Source organism: Acinonyx jubatus, chromosome B4, assembly GCF_027475565.1.
Source record: "Acinonyx jubatus isolate Ajub_Pintada_27869175 chromosome B4, VMU_Ajub_asm_v1.0, whole genome shotgun sequence".
Lineage (NCBI taxonomy): Eukaryota > Metazoa > Chordata > Mammalia > Carnivora > Felidae > Acinonyx > Acinonyx jubatus.
This window is the reverse complement of record NC_069387.1, coordinates 54,774,019-54,792,164: the sequence shown is the minus strand read 5'-3', so window position 1 is coordinate 54,792,164 and position 18,146 is coordinate 54,774,019. Positions and strand designations below refer to the sequence as shown.

Below are 18,146 nucleotides of genomic sequence, written 5' to 3'. Positions count from 1 at the left end.
TGTTCCATGCTACTGAAGAAGGTTTGTGAGAAACTTATTGTGGCAATGATTAGTTTGCTAATCACGTTGTTTCTGTAATTCTAGGTTACAGTCACAGCAGTTGCAATAACTTTTGACAAAAATCAGGCTTTACAGACCACAAAAACACATGTTGAAAAGTCATTGCAAAGAGGTAAACCTGTGATGGATGGGAGCATAGTTCATGTTTGTGTACATTATAGTTCAGTGAAAAAGGTAGATTAAATAAATGACTTTTTTCTTGAAGAAGAGATATGTCACTTTTTCTATCTTTATAACGTGGTGGATAAGAAGAATGTGATGACTTGGTATTTTTCACACATGAATAGGTGGTTCACTGGTATTTATTTCCATAAAGAATGCTGCTGTTTTTTAGGCTTAGGTTATAGTATATTAATTCTGCAGAAATTTTGTGATTTCTGTCCTGGAGTCTTTGGGGAGGTCCTCAAGGCATCTGAGAACTTACTGATGTAGTAAACATCATGTATTCTCAAGAAAGCTTCCCTGGTATCCAGCAGATTCTCAGAGTTGTCCTTTATCCAGTAAAATTTAGGAAGTACCATCCTTAATATATTCCAAAGAAACTCATTATTAAAAACTGCTATGTGTTCTGAAAAAAAGGACAGGGAAATAGTATGCTTTCTAAACTTTAAGGGCTTACCTGGCTAAATGAAATATACATGGTTAGTCTAAAATTTTTAAAGGTGATTACATTCTACATGCAAAGCATGAATTAATGTCAAACAGATGTATTAAATGATTGCATTCAGATATTTATCAAAGAAGATAGAAAATAACTGTTTTAAGTATCATAGAACTAGTATGGTACAAAAAGTAGAATAATAATTGTGGAGCTATTATTTGTTATTGAGTTCTTATTATTATATGCTAAGAGATTTATACTTAGGAGTTTTTCTAAATCTCACAACAGTCCTAGCAGGGAGGAGAGCATCTCTCAACAGTATGCAGGTGAAGAGTTTCTGTGGGAGAAACCAAAAAGAAAATAACAAGAATAAATTGGATTGGGGAGAAATATATATTATCCCAGATTCTTAATTAAAAAAAATTAATACTAGATCATTACTAAATAACTAGTGTTTTTCTTGCCTCTCAAGCCTCTACAGATAATGAAGAACTTCTGCAGTTTCCACTGGAGCTCTGTTCAGATTCGCTTCCTTCTCATCCTTTTCCACCAGCTAAAGGTTGGTTAAACGAGGGAAATGCGAACACAAATCCTAGTTTCTCGTTCCTTTTACTTCTTCATTGTAGGCAGTCTTACTTACTCTTGAGATGAAGATTTATTCTTCATTCCCTCATGGTCTGTTTCTTCATGTTTGTACAGGGGAGAGAGTAATATTCCTCATATTTTAATTTCTCAAGTAATCTTATCATAAATTATTAAGGTAACTTTTCATGTGATACTCCATTCTTATACTTCAAATGTATTAAAGTTTTATCTTCAGAAATCTGTATTTCCCTAAGTAACTACTCACACATGATATATTGATACTATCTGGTAATGTTTTTTTCCAGCAACAATTGAATCTTTTCAAAAATGTTTACATTTTATGGAAAATAAAATACTTATTTTCTTCAGAAGGTGTGTGGAGAGGTTTAGGTGGGGGTAGTATAAGTAAAAAAGGGATGAGCTGTCTTTTGAGTGTCTTGGTTATTATTGAGGAACGTTGCTATGTGCTTAAAAGATACTGCCATATTTTCAAATGCAAAATGATGCTTTCTTAATAGCAATACATCTACATAGATCTGTACAATCTTTGGAGAAAAATGGGAGGTAGTATTTTCTATTTCTCTTCTGATTTCAGGGCAATTTTTATTATAAGAATTTTCAGAATTACTATACCTTATTTTATAGCATTACATATACAATAAGTGTAGTTTCTGTTTTTTCATAGGTTTTTATTCTGAGAAGTGATGCATTTGTTATTTCAAACAAAATTGGCTTTTCTAATTTTTACATTTTATAATGCAAGAGAAATTTTTAAATGATTTGTACTTATCAGTTATTTCATCTGATACCAATTAGTTATAATGCAGAATAGTATTATATTCACATTGCATATAGAGTCTTTACTAAATCACTAGGCCTGCTTATCTATGTAGATAAATAGATCTTGTCTCATATTTTGAAGATGAAAAGATAAGCTCCTTTCAGATTCTGAACTTTCTAACATGGTAACTGTGGTCCTCTTTCTTGTTTAAGTTAAAATTCTACTTTAGAACTCCATAGAGAATTTTAGCATAGTTCAACTCCTTGAAAGAAGAGAGAGGAAAAATCAAATCCAAAGATAATCTGAGTTCAGATTTATCAATTAAATATAGCTTCCAGAACAAAAAGAACTGTGAAGAATCTTCCTTGTACTGACTAGATACAATTTTTTTTTAAAACACCTATTTGTACAGGAAACTTGTATTTAGCCACAGGGTTAGTTCAGATCACTTTTAGGTGTCATTTTGTTTATCCTTACCCTGCAATGGGTGGGGTGGGGTGTGGAGGGGGAACCAAAACCAAAAATGTAATCACAACAAAAAGATTTGATCAATTGGCAATCTATAGGAATATATACTTGTGGATATGGGGTTCCTTTAGCTCAATTTTACCTTGTTAGTAGTTACTGATTTCTGAAGAAAATTGGATTTAAATTCTTTAAATTTTTCGTATCTATATTGATAACTTGCAGTTTCTGCAGTAGCTTTCAAAGTGTTTTCAAAGGTAATTAAAACTAGTGCTTGTTGGCGTCATGAGTCTATTTTGTACAAATGATACTTTGTAGAATGAGGAAAGAAGAATTTGAGTAGAATAAGTCATATCTGAACAGTACTTAAAACATTGCAGTTCATTTCAGGGAGTGTGGAGAGCGGCCCTAAAGTGGAGTAATAAAGTAGCAGACCTGGGTTCTCTTCTCAGTTCTGCGACTGATCAAGTGTGAGAACTTAGGCCGGTTAACCTCTAATAAGCGAACTAAGCCTCAGTTCCTCATCTGCAAGATGTGAAAGGATTAATATTCTCTCTAGCCTTTAACTCTCATTCCTTGGGTTTCTATAGCAAATGGTTCTTCAATAAGTAACATGTTCCTGTTATTAAAAACATAAATCAAAAGCTAATTAATCAAAATCAGAGACTAATGTTTAATTAAGTTAAATTAAAAATTTCCGGGGGCGCCTGGGTGGCTCAGTCGGTTAAGCGGCCGACTTCGGCTCAGGCCATGATCTCGCGGTCTGTGAGTTCGAGCCCCGCGTCAGGCTCTGTGCTGACAGCTCAGAGCCTGGAGCCTGTTTCAGATTCTGTGTCTCCCTCTCTCTGACCCTCCCCCATTCATGCTCTGTCTCTCTCTGTCTCAAAAATAAATAAACGTTAAAAAAAAAAAAAATTTCCGAATTAAGTTAAATTAAAAATTTCCGAATAGCTTCAAATCTATTAAATTAATAATCTTTAAATTCAACTTCTCCAAACCATGGAGTTTCTTCATAGGTGCTTCATGGCCTTCTAGGAGGCAAGGTGGGCAGGGAGTGAGGGGAGGGGAGGTCTCTGGACCCGCTACCTCTGAACTAGAGCAGCTTCGATTCAGTAATGCTTTTACTTACCGATTTTCTGTATCTGATTTTGTTGTAAGAAAGAGTTTCAAAACGTTTGAAAACCACCGAATCAGATCATGCTGCCATCATCACCATCTTCATAATGTTTAGTAGCATCACATCTAATACTAACATATATGAAACTTTTATACTAAGTACTTAACTGCAAAAACTATGTGTTTTTCCTTGAATATTACATTTTAGAATCATCAGTTAACTACTAAAAAGTTTAGTAGTGCCTTTTTGTGAATACTTTTGTAAGTGTCATTTCTGTTGCATGCTTATTTATTGTCTTTGCTTCCTCAAGTCTTTTCAGGAGGACATCGGTTATACTAAATATACTTGAAGAAGTTATCACAAAGTATTTTGGAAGATTTGAGGATAGGATGGGTTTTGAAAAGGTCTGAAGAGTGGAATAATAGAGTGTAATACATGAATGTAGTAATTGAGCATTGTAACATGAAGGGAAGTTTTAAATAGAGAATAGAAATATCTGGCAAAAGTTAAGCTTAGCAATTTAGAAGTAACAGGCAGGAGAGAGAAAGGTAAAGAGTTCTAGGAATAAATAAATAAATAAAGAGTGCTAGGAAAAGCCCAAAAACTTCTTGACTTTCTTATATGCAACCACAAGAGGCTTAAAAGTCGACTACTAATATTGATAAATAAGTAAATATATAGTTTTATGGTTTTTATACTTTTGTTAAGGTCAGTTAGCTAAGCTGATGGAGCTTTTTCCCTTTTTTAAATTCTGAAAACTTTATTAAGCTTCATTTTATTTTAAGTTTAATATTAAGTTTTACTTAATGTAATTTTTCATGTTATTACAGACAGGGCAATTTATTAAAAATCGTTACTTCTTGTATGTTGACAGAGTAGTTTCAAGAACTATGCACAGCATATTTATTTATGCTTCCATCTTTTAACTTGTAGATAAACCTTTCCTTTTTGTGTTACTGAAAAATGAGTGAATATTATGTGAAGAAAATATGCTTCAATTATGTGTATCCTAATCTAATTCACTGTGTAGAGTAAGCCTGGGCCTGAATTGTCCATCCATGTTCATTTTTGTCTTTTCATATTTTGTTATATTTGGTTTTATTTCTCAGGGTAACAAAATAGTTTGATGTAGGTCTCAAATTTATGGCCGGTTTGATTACCTTGCTAGTTGTCTTGATTTTCTGATTTGAAATTTTAAAAGGTACTGAGCCTGAGTAATTTATTCCAGGAAATTATCATGTGGAGGTCATCAAAATTCTTTGATGAATATTATGAGGAACATAGATGATGTGCCATCAACATAAATTACTTATATTCACATGAGGCTGTATTATGAGAAAAAGGATGGCAAATTTTTTATACCACTCTCATAATGTTTTTTCTTCATCATTAGTATCTATACTTTAGTTTTCTAAATATTTACTTTTACACTATGAAATGGCTTTAAGAGACCATTTTATATATATATATACACACACACACACACACACATATATACACATATATATGTGTATATATATATATATAGTCTATATATTTATATATAAATGAATTTATATATAAAGGGATAGAACAAATACAGTAACAATGGGGAATCTGAGTGAAAGTAATCTGGGTAAAAATTAAAAAATCAGTAGGATTTTTCTTACAGACTGTAGAAAATCTCAAAAATTTTATGCATATACTTTTTATAAAAGGTTAGCAAATTATTTTTGATATATGTCTAAAGCCCTAAATCTCAATATATTAGGTACCATACTGTGGTTCTTAAGATCTCAGACAAATGTATGTGAATCATATGCCACTATAAATATATTTCAAATACTTTATAGGTTTATAATAAGATAATAGTTTTCATTAAAATTATGAGAGTTTAAGGCTTTTAAAAGGTTAGGTAAATTTAGTTTTTTATGTACTGTCAGATGAAACTGTATAGAAGAAAAGTCTTTTGTACCTAACTTGATCCTGCTTTCATTTTGCTTTGTGCTGGGAGGATAGCCTCATGTTCAGTGGCATAAGCTGTAGGCTGGCAGGAGAGTACTCTTTGCATTAAGCAGCGGCTGATTAATGTGACGAGCAGAGGTCAAATTCTGGATTTCGGTATAAAAAAAAAAACAAGTTGGTTTATACCCTCAATACATTGTACTCCATAATTAGATATTCACATTTGAAGTTTTTTAATGTTTATTTTTATTGAGGCTATAAGGGTTATTCTTTGTTAAGACAAATTTGATTTTAGAAGCTAGTTTAATTTTTTAAATTAAATGACTTGCCTCACATTACTTTAAACTAGCCATTTGAAATATAACCCTATAAAAAATACAAGGTTAGCTTTTATTTTATCCTGCCAACTAATGGTTCTAGATTCTTACAACTATTACATAGTTCTTTACACTAACTAAAAATATCTTTATTAACAATTCATTGCATGTCTGTTTTTTCTTTCTTTTTAAAATCTATTTTGTCACTACAACCAAATGGTAGCAGCAGTACCAAACACTGAAGTTCTCCATGTTGTTGATGGCCCAGCCATCAGTGGGAGGTCCTGAAAGGAGAGAGATGCTGAGGGGAAGGAGATTGAGAGGAAAAGAGAAACTGCAGAGTGGAAAATATATGAGAAACTCATCCCAGATATGGGAAAGAAGGAAGGAAAGAGAATTGATGGAGAAGTAGGGATAAGGAACCTTTGCTTCTTCAAGGCAGCTTGAGTTCAATGAAATGCAGAGTTTGCGGAAGAGGGAGTAAACAGCAAAGAAAATGGAACTGGGTTACTGGGTTATTTAGAAGAGAAGATATAAAGGGTGGGGCGGAGGGGAGAAGTGAATGCCTGGAAACAGGCAGGAAAACAGAAAATGGGCATTAAAGAAGACAGGTTGTTTAGGCTGTTGCACTCCTTTAATTGTACAAGGTGGAAGCTTTAATGATCCAAATAGAGAAGCTAATTTTCTTTGTCATCTAATGTACATATTGTGATAGTAGTCGAGTTTTTCCCATAGTGGACTCTCCAAATTGATGCTATTTATATTTTTCTCTGTGCTTTAAATATCTTTTAGCTATAATATGGCAATTTCATTATCAATCCACCAGTATTTGAATATCATTATGGACAAGGTTTCTACTGAATGTTTATACACATAATTTGTCATTAAGCCAGATTTTATAGTTATAGGATATAGCTAATCAGTGTATTATAGAGTGACAGAAATGCTGAAAGAGACATAAAGTGAAATTTTGATCATAATAACTTAAAACTAAGAATGTTTAAATAGCTAAATAAAGCAGACACTTTTAAAGACTTCAGACTGCATATGAATTTTTTTAAGTGGGCTCCATGCCCATCATGGGGCTTGAATTTACAAACCCTGAGATTAAGACTTGCTTGCTCTACTGACTGAGCCAGCCAGGCATTCCAGATTGCATATTTTTTAATCTGCCAGAGAATCTTCATAAGTTTCAGGGCCTTTTTTTTAGTTTCGGTAATTTCCTTAAGATGACCAGATAAGATTATCTCAAGTATTTTTTAATTATTCAAAACAAAGATGATTTGTAGATTCTAATGTGAATAAGTTGTCAGAAGAGTTATTGATCATTGTAGAGCTTTATCATCGCCAGCTGATACCTTTGTCCTTGGTTATGACAAGTTATTTAGGAGAATGGAAGAAGTCTCAAACTTCAGAAGCATTGGAGCATGTATAATTGAGGGAGGAAGAGTCCTTGCCACATTATTTTCTGTTTGTCATCAATATGCTCATTTTCACTCAACTGCTTTTAACCTAGGTTAGTCTCCCGCCCCAAACTGATAGGGCTTGTTAAATACAATTGTAGTGTACTAAGAGAATAATAAAACTTTATTTTCTATTTGTCTTGCTGACTTTCTAGGATTGTTCATTGGGGGGGATAACAGGGTTATCACTTACTGGTGACTTTTTAATGAAGCAAAATAATCATTTTTTTGTATCCAGTGGGAAAGGAAATCGTAAGAGAAGTGGGCTACTGTGTGGCTTCCTTGAGACTTTCTGCAGCTAGAATGGGGATACCTAACATAAGAAGTGTTTGTCTCAAACTCTTTCACATGTGGAATAGAGACTTTCACATGTAGACAAATATACAAATGGCTGGCAATGGGTATTAGCTACTCAACAAATCTCAAAAGATTTTAATAAGATTTCTACTCCTGAATGTGAAATATGTTCTCTTTCTCTCTCTCTTTTTTTTTTAAGTATTGGCTTAGAGATTGCGTATGTGTTTATTTCTTTTTCACCAGAATTGCTAGTTTGCCAGTGAGCCAGATAACTAATATCTGTAGTACCTTCTCTTTTGAAAAGCCTATTACCTTGAAAGCCAAACTGTAATTAGAGGAGCAAAGTGACTGAGAATCTGAGGTCCTTAGATAACTGAGGTGTGCAAACGTCTGAGGTGCTGATCACCTGTTCCCTGGACCACCTCATCTTGGGCCTTTTTTCTGTGAGAAAAATTAAGATCTTGGCAAGCATGTCGGGTGAACCTGCTGTCCTGAAGTGAGATCAAAAATCATCTCCCTTAACCTTTCCCTTAAGAATATCTTCAATTTAAAAACTTTTTTTTTCTTAAATTTTAATTCAATACATACATATATGAAGGCAGGGAATAGACATTTTCCCTTGCTCTTCCCCCCCCCCCTTCTCCACCCTTTGTAAAAATTTTTTGGGAAAAGTAATAAATGTACATGGTGAAACATTCAAATCTTATGAAAAAATCAAATAGTCCAAAATCTAGCTCCCCCTTCTCCATTCATTTACCTTTTCACGAGGCAACTACTCTTAATCAGATTTATTATCTGTCTTTGCAAAGATATACTATTTATTCTTTAAAAAAACAAATATTTTACAGATCAATGTGTACCTTTGGTTCTTTTTTTTTTAAATTGATATTTAGAGCTGGTAACAGATACTTTCTACATGCTCTTTTGGTGGACATTTGTTATTAAATTACATGTAGTTGCTACTCACTGGGGAGTTTCCTATTACCCAGATAATACTGAGTTATAGAAGATAATTTCATGTTAATAATTTTCACATTTTTTTAAAGCTTTGACCCCTGTTCCCTCATTTTAAAAGCTTTCACAGAATTCCTAAGGCCAAGTACATTTTCTGTAAGTCTCTGCCCCACAAGTCTGTACCACGCAGGACATAGGAGAGCCCCGGGAGCCACCTGGGATATGGAGGCTTAGGGTGGGCATTTGCTGTCCCACCTTCTGCACCGTGTCTGTTTCAGTGCTGAACTAGCTGCCCCTGGAGATGTGATAGGCCTCTGAGTGTCTGTTCTGTTGTAGTCTCCTTCCTGTGGGTTCCATCTCCTCCTGGACTTCCAAAGCTCCTCAGGATCCTGAATCAGGGAGGACTCTTCCTGTCTAGATCTACGGTTTTGAGGGCATGATGGTTAGGGGCACACCCACAGCATGGTACCTCACAGTCATTTTGTCAACCCTACTTAGCCCATTTATTCAACAGCTCTGTATTGTAAGAGGAATGTCAGCCACTCTACACTTTGCAGTATTAACTGGTGGTCACTTGCCTTATAAAAATGGGGAGAGGGAGTATGCATACTTCCATGCACCCAGTTAGCAAGAACCTGTCCAAACCTTATTTGGTATAAGGTTTAACTTCGTTAATTTAAGAATATTACCAAAAGATTAATACATTAAGCAGAGATAAAAATATGTATTTACTTAATTTATAATTAAAAAAAAACTGGATGACTCGAATTATTCTCAGAGGTTTTTGTAGTGCTGTTTAAATTTGTACAATACTTTAAATAGCTATAATAAAAATATGAAATATTAGGGAAAATGAAATATTAGGAAAATATGAAATATTAGGAAAAATTCTGGATGCTCCTTTTGTGAGGTTCCTGGAAAGGGAGTGATTCTAGTTTGGGACCCTAGTCATGTCTGTGGAGAGTACTTTTTGGTTCCACAATGTCTTAATGCCACCAGAGGGAACTGTTGACAGTGAAGTCCTTGAATGAAGCGGATTGTGGTAGTGAGGGGGAAAGTTATGGCTAGTAAGCAGCTTGTGTTTATCTGTGAGACATAGGTCATTGCCTTGTCTGTAATTTGTAATCTTATTGACTCTTCCCACTCCCCAAACATTTCCCTTCCAAGTTTCATTTCAGGTTTTCTTTAATTTCTCTGCTCAGTTTTCTCATCCTGCTTTCATCCTACTAACATTTGTTACTATGTTTATATTTTCTCATGTCTATAATGTTTCTGAAACTCTTCTTGTGTTACAGTAACAGTCTTCCTTGACATGCTATTTATTAACTGAGCTAGTTTTCATATATCAGTAGAAACTGCACTTAAACCCTGAATTCTTCTATTTGGTTTGCTTTTATAATGAAGCCATAAAGATTTCCTCCTATTCATCTGGCTTATAGATGGTATTGACAAACAGCAAAGAAGAGATACTGGCTTGTACTTAGCATCCAAGCTAATGTTGTTCATATTGTCTTATTAGAACACCTGGAGAGTGCAAGTTCTAACTCAGGTATACCAGCTGCACAGAGAGGTGAGTTTGTCTAATTAAGCAAATAGTCACCAAAGGTGTGAAATTCTAGTGTGGTGGTGCATAAACATACAGACATTGGAGAAATGCACTGGACAGTGGAATAAACACCAAAATGTGGCATTATTGTAGTTAGAATGTGTCGTTAAAAATATTAATTAACCTAATATTTAAGTTTTTAGCATCTTAATAGTTTCCCTGTTTCTCAAAATAAAATTTTAGCTCTTTGACATTCTTTTTAGCTTAGTAGTAGTAAAAGCTATTTTATTTAAAAAGGAGAACTTGTTAGACTCGCATCTGCCTCCCCGCTCAATGTTGTCAGAAGCTTGTTACCAAAATCAGACGTGAAAACAGAATATTGACCACAATAATCCTTTGGCCTTTCTGTTACTTATGGTAGAAAGAATGTGTTTTAATAAAAGATAAGTCAACCAGTGATTTTTTTTTTTTTCATGTGTTCTTCAGCATTTGATTTTCATTATTTTTGTTTTAGGGTAAAAATAAGGAATTAAAGTCCTAAAATATAGACAGTTAAAACCTTGTAAAGAAAAAGAATGGGAAATAACATTAGTCAAAGCGGTATATGGTCCTTGCAGTGATATTTTGGTAAGACCTTGCTTCCATTGCCCCTAAGAGACCACCACACAACTATGACATCACCAAAAATGCTCAGCCAGCTAATTAAGAACTTGGTTTTGGACAAATCAGTGTCTAAAGCTTGACTCTTTACTATCTCTCGTATCTGACTTGAAAAGGACCATTCTTTTTCTAAGTTACAGTTAAAGTACATCATCGGAAGGAGTGTTATGACGAGTAAGAGACGTCATCCATATTTTTTCTTTGTTTTTTCTTTTGTTTTCTGTCTGTGTTTTCAGCAACGTCAGTTGATTACAGTTCCTTTGCAGACAGATGCAGCAGCTGGATAGAGCTCATTAAACTGAAAGCTCAGACCATAAGGCGCGGATCAATTAAGACAAGTAGGCGGATGTTTCTACCACATTATGATCTGAGAAGCATATCCCTGATTTCCCAGTGGTGAAGGCTAGACCTTTCTACCCTGTAATAACATTGCCGATCAATCATGTATTGGAGTGTGAAAGCTGCAGACTCTAATGGTCACTTAGCAAAAGTTATTGAAGGGCCTTTAGATTTGTTCATTTTAACTGTAGAATTATGTTTTAAAAATTTTACTTTTTGTGAAGGTATTCTTAGAAGTGTATAGATATTATATCCTCCTAATGGAAGGAAATTATGAGCTCTCTTATAGAAGAGATACTCTTTGAGGACCCTAGCTACTATGTAGTATATGGCATCTGTTAGTTTCCTAAGAGTGATAAAGAGGGCTAAAAGAATGAGGTATTTCTGGATAGAAAGTAGTAAACTCTTATCTCACTGCTAGAATCAGGATCGTTACTTATGTGTTCTTTATACTCCATGTGTTTTGATAGACTTTGAGGTAAACATATTTGAGTGAAAGAATTTATAGTACATTAAGAGAGAACGAATGATGTTTTAGAGGAAAAATCACAGGATATGGAACCAGACAGATCTGGTTTGGGATCCTAGAAGTGTCATTTTAATAGCTGTGTGACCTTGGGCAAGTTATGTAATTTCTCTGAGCCTCAGTTTGCTCATGTGTAAAATGGGGATAATATCTATGTTGCTGGGTTGTAAGGATTAGATAATACATATGCATGTGTGGCTTATAGTAGTTACTTGATAAGTGCTAGCTATTATTATTTGTTATTTTATAAACAGTTAACTATTAGATAGCCAAGGTCATTTGTTTTTAAAATTATGAGTTTGATCAAAAAGGTTTGGAGAAGAAACTCATTACAACTTGTTAACATAAGGTTTATCTACAAGTTGACAGTGATGAAGTTGTCTGAAACAGATGGAAAAACTGCACTGGGAAATATAACAACTTTCACACTCTCTTTGTAATAATTTGTTCCTACAGCAGATAATTTTTAATGCTCTCCTGCTTTTTCTTTTTCTTCACTTTATAACGATCATTGTGTGTTGTCATAGCTATACCGCATCAGCATTTTCTTTTGCAGGAATGCCATTTTTCTTCCAAAAGAATTCCATTTCAGCATTTCCTCTCACGTTTTTCTTTCTCTCTTTAATTGCATGCAGTGCATGATAATTTCTTTACTCTCATGACATGGCTTACCCTCACAGACAGCTGAATGTTGTCACCACTTTTTTTGGAAACCTTAGGGAATAATTGAGTTACCAACATCTGATCTTGAGGTTTTCTTTTCTTTCTCCAAATTTAGCTGTCACCGTTGAAAAAGCAAGTCCGATGGGTGAAGGAAATTTCCGGAACCGTTCTGCTCCACCTTGTGCAAATTCTACAGTTGGGGTTGTTAAGATGACACCTCTTTCTTTCATTCCTGGAGCAAAAATAACCAAATATCTTGGGATAATTAACATGTTTTTTATCCGGGAAACCACTTCTCTTCGTGAGGTAGGTAATTTTATAACATTGTTTTTGTACATTTTCTGATTGAAGACATTAGTATCAAAACCAAATGAATTTCAGGTTGTTATTTTTTGCTAAAGTATAGACACATGCACACACACACGTACCTTTTCTTTTCTTTTTTCTTTTCTTTTTTTCAGTAATTTGTCTGGATTGATTCTAGATTAGAGTTACCAAATTTCATATAGCACCGAGTATTAGCACAAGAATTGTGTTGGGTTTAATTTCATTTATTATTAGAGATTCCAGATCCTTATCATAAGTAAAACAAGTAAATTGATCCATGTTGGATTAGAGATTTAAAATAGCCTGAAAGAACAGTTTAGTTTTTTCAAGTAGTTATTTCCCTGCTATTATGTAAATAGCAGTTTTCATGGTTTTACATTTAGAAACTGTAGGGGACTATATTATAGATAGATGTCTGTGGATAGTTTATGTCTGTTTTTTTTCTCCCCCTGAAAAAGAATGTGGCTGCTCATTTTATTGCCCCCTCCAGAAGTATATGAGGATGCCATTTATTCAAATTCTTACCCCACAGTGGGTAACAGTAATTATAATGTTTTGATGTGGTCACATTTAAGAATCAGTCTATTATATCTTTCATTACATAGGAATTTAAACTCAAGGAAAAATTGTATTTACATTGTGTCTTACTAGAGCAAAGTAATATTGTGAATAGGGACAATTTTAAATTATTGAGGTATGAAACTTAATAAACTCTTCAGCACTTTGTTTTTTTTAAAGTCTATGGATTATAAAGATGCCTTAACTATGCTTTTTTTCCCATTGTGTCATCATCAGTGTTTCTGTACTTCCTTAGAAATAATAACCCTTATACTATTTTTTTTTTTAATTTGAGAGAGAGAGAAAGAGAGAGAGAGAGAGCCTGAGCCAGTGAGAGGGGCAGAAAGAGAGGGAGAAAGAGAATCTTAAGCAGGCTCAATGAACTCTCAGCACAGAGCCCAGTGCTCTGCTCAATCCCATGACCCTGGTATCATGATCTAAGCTGGACCCTCAATTGACTGAGCCACCCAGGCACCGTGCCCTCATGCTGGGTTTTTTGTTTGTTTGTTTGTTTTTTAATGGGGAGGCTGCTATTTAAAAACAAAAATTTTTGGGGCGCCTGGGTGGCGCAGTCGGTTAAGTGTCCGACTTCAGCCAGGTCACAATCTCGCGGTCTGTGAGTTTGGGCCCCGCGTCAGGCTCTGGGCTGATGGCTCGGAGCCTGGAGCCTGGAAACAGAATGTTTCCGATTCTGTGTCTCCCTCTCTCTCTGCCCCTCCCCCGTTCATGCTCTGTCTCTCTCTGTCCCCAAAAAAATAAATTTAAAAAAAAAATTTTTTTTTTTTAACGTTTGTTTATTTTTGAGAGACAGAAAGAGAGCAGGGGAGGGGCAGAGAGAGAGGGACACACAGAATCCTAAGCAGGTTCCAGGCTCTGAGCTGTCAGCACAGAGCCTGATGCGGGACTCGAACCCACAGACTGTGAGATCATGACCTGAGCCGAAGTTGGATGCTTAACTGACTGAGCCACTCAGGCGCCCCTATCATGATCACCATTCTGCACCTGGCACAGTGTCTGGCAGAGAATAGACATAGATATTTTTCTGTAAATGAGGGCATGACTTCTGACAGATTAATTAGGTAGATGTTTTCTTTATGATAAATTAGGAAATCATATTCCATTGTGTTGAGATAGAAAAGATGCTATCTTAATATATTCTCAAAAACCTTTTAATATAGAATTAAAATAGGTGACGCTTTTAGCTCCATTTAAATTTGACAAAGAAAGTTGGGTGTGAGAAGCTGGTATGGATGGGTAAATTAACTTTCCAGTTGTTTTTAATAGCACGTACTTATTGCACTATGTTAATCCATAAAATTTTGTTTCCTAAGTGCTTTCTCTATTGCTTGAGAGCCACGCCCCAAAATGTTGCCTCACAGTGGATTTCTCTTCAACAGAGATTTGTAATATTAACTGTATGGCATAATATCCCAAATTTATTTGTTACTTGATAAGTTATTTGCTTACAATTATATAATCTTTTAAGAATTACCCCCTGTAGTCTCTGTTACTGTGCCATCAGAATTTTTAGATTTAAAAGGCAGGAAGGAAACAGATATAAGTGAAAGAAAAAATGTCCTGAGCTATGATGAATTGGAAGTAGGCTGAAATGCCTCAGTTTCTCAGTTACAAAGAGAGCTGCCTTTACAAAACTACTGCTTTTTAGAAAGGTGTGATCTGGTCAAATGTTTTTTCTAACAGTGCATTAAATTTTGCCATTCACTTCCAGTTTAAAGTTTGAAATTTCTTCCTAGACTGTAAATAACCTCCAGTAGAATTCATAGAAAGCTGAGGTTGAACAGCATTTTAAGCTCTCAGCTAGACTTTGGTTTCTGTTTTGTTTTCGAACACTGAAAACATTCTCCAAACTACTGGATTTCATTCCCTGACAAATATGTATGGAAAACTCAGTATGCGCACATACTGAGTTGTGAGCAGAACAGATGCATATAGTTGTGAGCAGAACAGATGACAGTTTCTGACCTGATGGAATTTACAGTCTGGTAGAACTGAGCATGGTGGACATTAAACAAATAATCATGTAACTTATGTATAATTACTAGTGATGTTAAGTAATATAAAGAAATACAACAAAGGCTATCAGAGGAAATAACAGGGAAACTTAATTTAGATCTGAGTCAGGGAAGGTTTCTCTGAGAGTTATGTATAAACAGGGACCTGAGGAATTAAGAGTTATTCTGGTGGAAAACTGGGGAGGAGCCTTCAGGAACAGCATGTACAATGACCCCGAGGAAGGAAAAGTGCTTGACACCTATGAAAAACTGATAAAAAGGCAAGTGTGCCTGGAACATGCTTCAGGATGGGGGATATGGATAGCAGAGAAGTTTTATTATGTATATTTGCCATCAATTTGTGTGAATGATAGGAACAATTTAATGGAGATGTTGAAGATGGAGAAACAATTTGAATTCTTGCTCTGCCATTTTTTTTTTTATTAGCTATGTGGTCATAGCTAGTCAGGGCCACAGCTTTGGTTTCATCATCTGTAACGTAAGGGTACTAATCCCCATCACAGACATGTGTGCAGTAAAGGTTTGTTCATTCATGCAACAGATCCCTGTTATGAGGAAAATTAAAATGATCATCTATTATATTAAGATCATTTAAGATGTTTTAATATATATTATTTGGCATTTTATATACATTCATGTCCACATATATAGTTTGATTTTTTGCATATTATTATTTAGGAAGGAGGAGTCAGTGGTTTTCTCCATGCTTTCATTGCTGAAGTGTTTGCAATGGTGAGAGCTCATGTCGCTGCATTAGGAGGCAATGCTGTTGTCTCCTACATAATGAAGCAGTGTGTCTTCATGGAGAACCCAAATAAAAACCAGGTGAGATGTAGCTGGAAACATCCAGTGAGGGAACCTGAGGATTTCCCCTGTGGCCTTCCCATCCTCCCATTCATCTCCCAACCAAAGGGAATTGCTCTTCAGAGCTTTTGGATTCTAGATGTTTAAAACATGTTTTAATAACTATATTAGTAACCATGGTCATACATAAATCACATACTGTTTTCACATCCCAGATCTTCTTAAATATCTCTGGAAGTTTTGCTCCTAAGTTACTGTGAAAGCCACCTCTAGTTTGGACTATGAACTGTCCAGTTCTAACTGCCATACTAGTGAAGAGTACATCCCGATGGGGCCACACTCTTTATCTATTTCTGTAATAACATCAGAGTTTGTTTGTTTATTTGTTTTTAAAGTAGGCTCTATTGACCCTAGATCAAGAGTCACATGCTCTACCCACTGAGCTAGCCAGGCGCTCCTGTTGATGTATCTCTAATAAATAATTCTGTTAGTGGGAGCAAAAGACTGTTACTTAGGATCAGTTTTAGAATAAATTTATCAGTATTGCTCCTTTAAAAAACTTATTAATGTTTTGTTTTGTTTTTGTTTTTTTTCAGTTTTCTTGTGAGTTGCCTTCTTTTCATTTGCTCATTTCTCTATTGGGTTGTCTGTCTTTTCTCTAGTGACTTCAAAGCCTGTGCTTTTCAGCTATGCAACACTGCCCCTAATATAACAGAAAATTAGAAGCATATTATTGAGTTGGTGATTAAACATGTCCTGTTGTTTGTCTAGGCACAGTGTCTTATAAATGTAAGTGGTGATGCAGTGGTTTTTGTTCGTGAATCCGAGTTAGAAGTGGTATCAACCCAGCAGCCTACCGCCAACTGCCAGCCATCATGTACTGGAGGAGAAGTTACCACCTGAAGTAAATTAGAAAGAGTTCAACTAAATGAAATTCATCTGTCTCCATTGTTTTGTCTTTAATTATCTTACTGGACTTTTAAAAGTGAACTTAATTTCAGATCATTAAGAGAGAATTGGTACATTTGAGTAGATTTGATTTGTCTCTAATCTCTTGGAGGCATGAGAATTTTTAAACCATGGTGTTTTGTTTGCCAAGCCACGCCCCATGAAATCTTGACCCTTCACTAAGTTCAGATAGATTTCTCAGAGAACTGTAGCAGAGATGGAAGCTGTCTGTAATTTATGTTGACTTTAATAAAATCATACTTTGAAACACAAAATGGTGAGATTATCAAGAAATTATAATAACTACCCTGGTGTAATTGAGAGAAACTAAGCAAGAAATTTATAAATTGTTAATGAATAAATAATCTGATTTGAGGAATGTGGGGGAAAATGGAGAAAAGTTTTGAGAAATCTATGTGTGTTTCTTAATGCATTTTATTTTGATAACTGAGTTTGGAATTTGGTAACAACTGAAGGGGAAGAGTGCTTCAGCCATCTTTTAAAAAGTTAAAATTACTGTAACTTGGATCCATATTGTGTCCTAACTGCTGTAAAAGAAAATGTAATTTATTAGAACGAGTGTCCTTCCACTGAAAGTTTTAATAATGTTTGTAAGGAGGGAGGAAGAAATTAACTACATAAATTTATAACTGGCCAAATTTTGTTAGTGTTTTTGTTAGTGTTCAATTTGTCTAGAAGAGGCTTGGCTTCCACTGGGAAGAAAAAGGTCAGTGAGTTTTGTTGAAATAGTTAAAATATAATTGACCTAGTAGGAGTATAAAATTATTTTTAATAGAATCATACTGCACTCCTACCAAATAAACAGAATTATATCTTAGGCATTTTTGATGGTAAGTTAGATTGTATTTGGCATAGAATTTGGAGATGTAACTTGAATGTAAATATGCTGCAGAGTGTTGAATGTATACGTAGAAACACCTTTTCTGTCAATGCCAAATACCTAGTGCAAATGAACCTTAAAAAGTACATTCCTCCTTTGCACAATAAAATTTCTGTATAAAACTCATGATTTCACTCTTTCAGGATAACAAACTACCCTAAAAATTAGGAATCAATTCCTTGTTATCACAGGTGTCAATATTTTTCTGTATTTTGTTTATAATTTTATTTTTTAAATAAAAAGTTTATAAACTGGAA

General features: G+C 34.7%; 1 protein-coding gene across 25 annotated transcripts in view; it reads left to right on the top strand.

Annotated features, from left to right (window-relative positions):
- The window catches only part of C2CD5 (C2 calcium dependent domain containing 5), a 100,953-nt gene extending 82,807 nt beyond the window's left edge, over positions 1–18,146 (top strand). For 11 of the 25 annotated variants that reach the window (XM_027035715.2, XM_027035723.2, XM_027035728.2 and 8 more), the window contains 7 exons: positions 85–172; positions 1,134–1,220; positions 10,104–10,154; positions 11,027–11,128; positions 12,434–12,624; positions 15,915–16,061; positions 16,812–18,146. In XM_027035715.2, coding sequence (XP_026891516.2) covers positions 85–172; positions 1,134–1,220; positions 10,104–10,154; positions 11,027–11,128; positions 12,434–12,624; positions 15,915–16,061; positions 16,812–16,943 — 798 coding nt within the window. In that variant the 3' untranslated portion in view covers positions 16,944–18,146. The remainder of the gene's footprint in view (positions 1–84; positions 173–1,133; positions 1,221–10,103; positions 10,155–11,026; positions 11,129–12,433; positions 12,625–15,914; positions 16,062–16,811) is intronic. The other 14 variants (XM_027035716.2, XM_053225980.1, XM_053225981.1 and 11 more) reach the window with 4 other exon arrangements.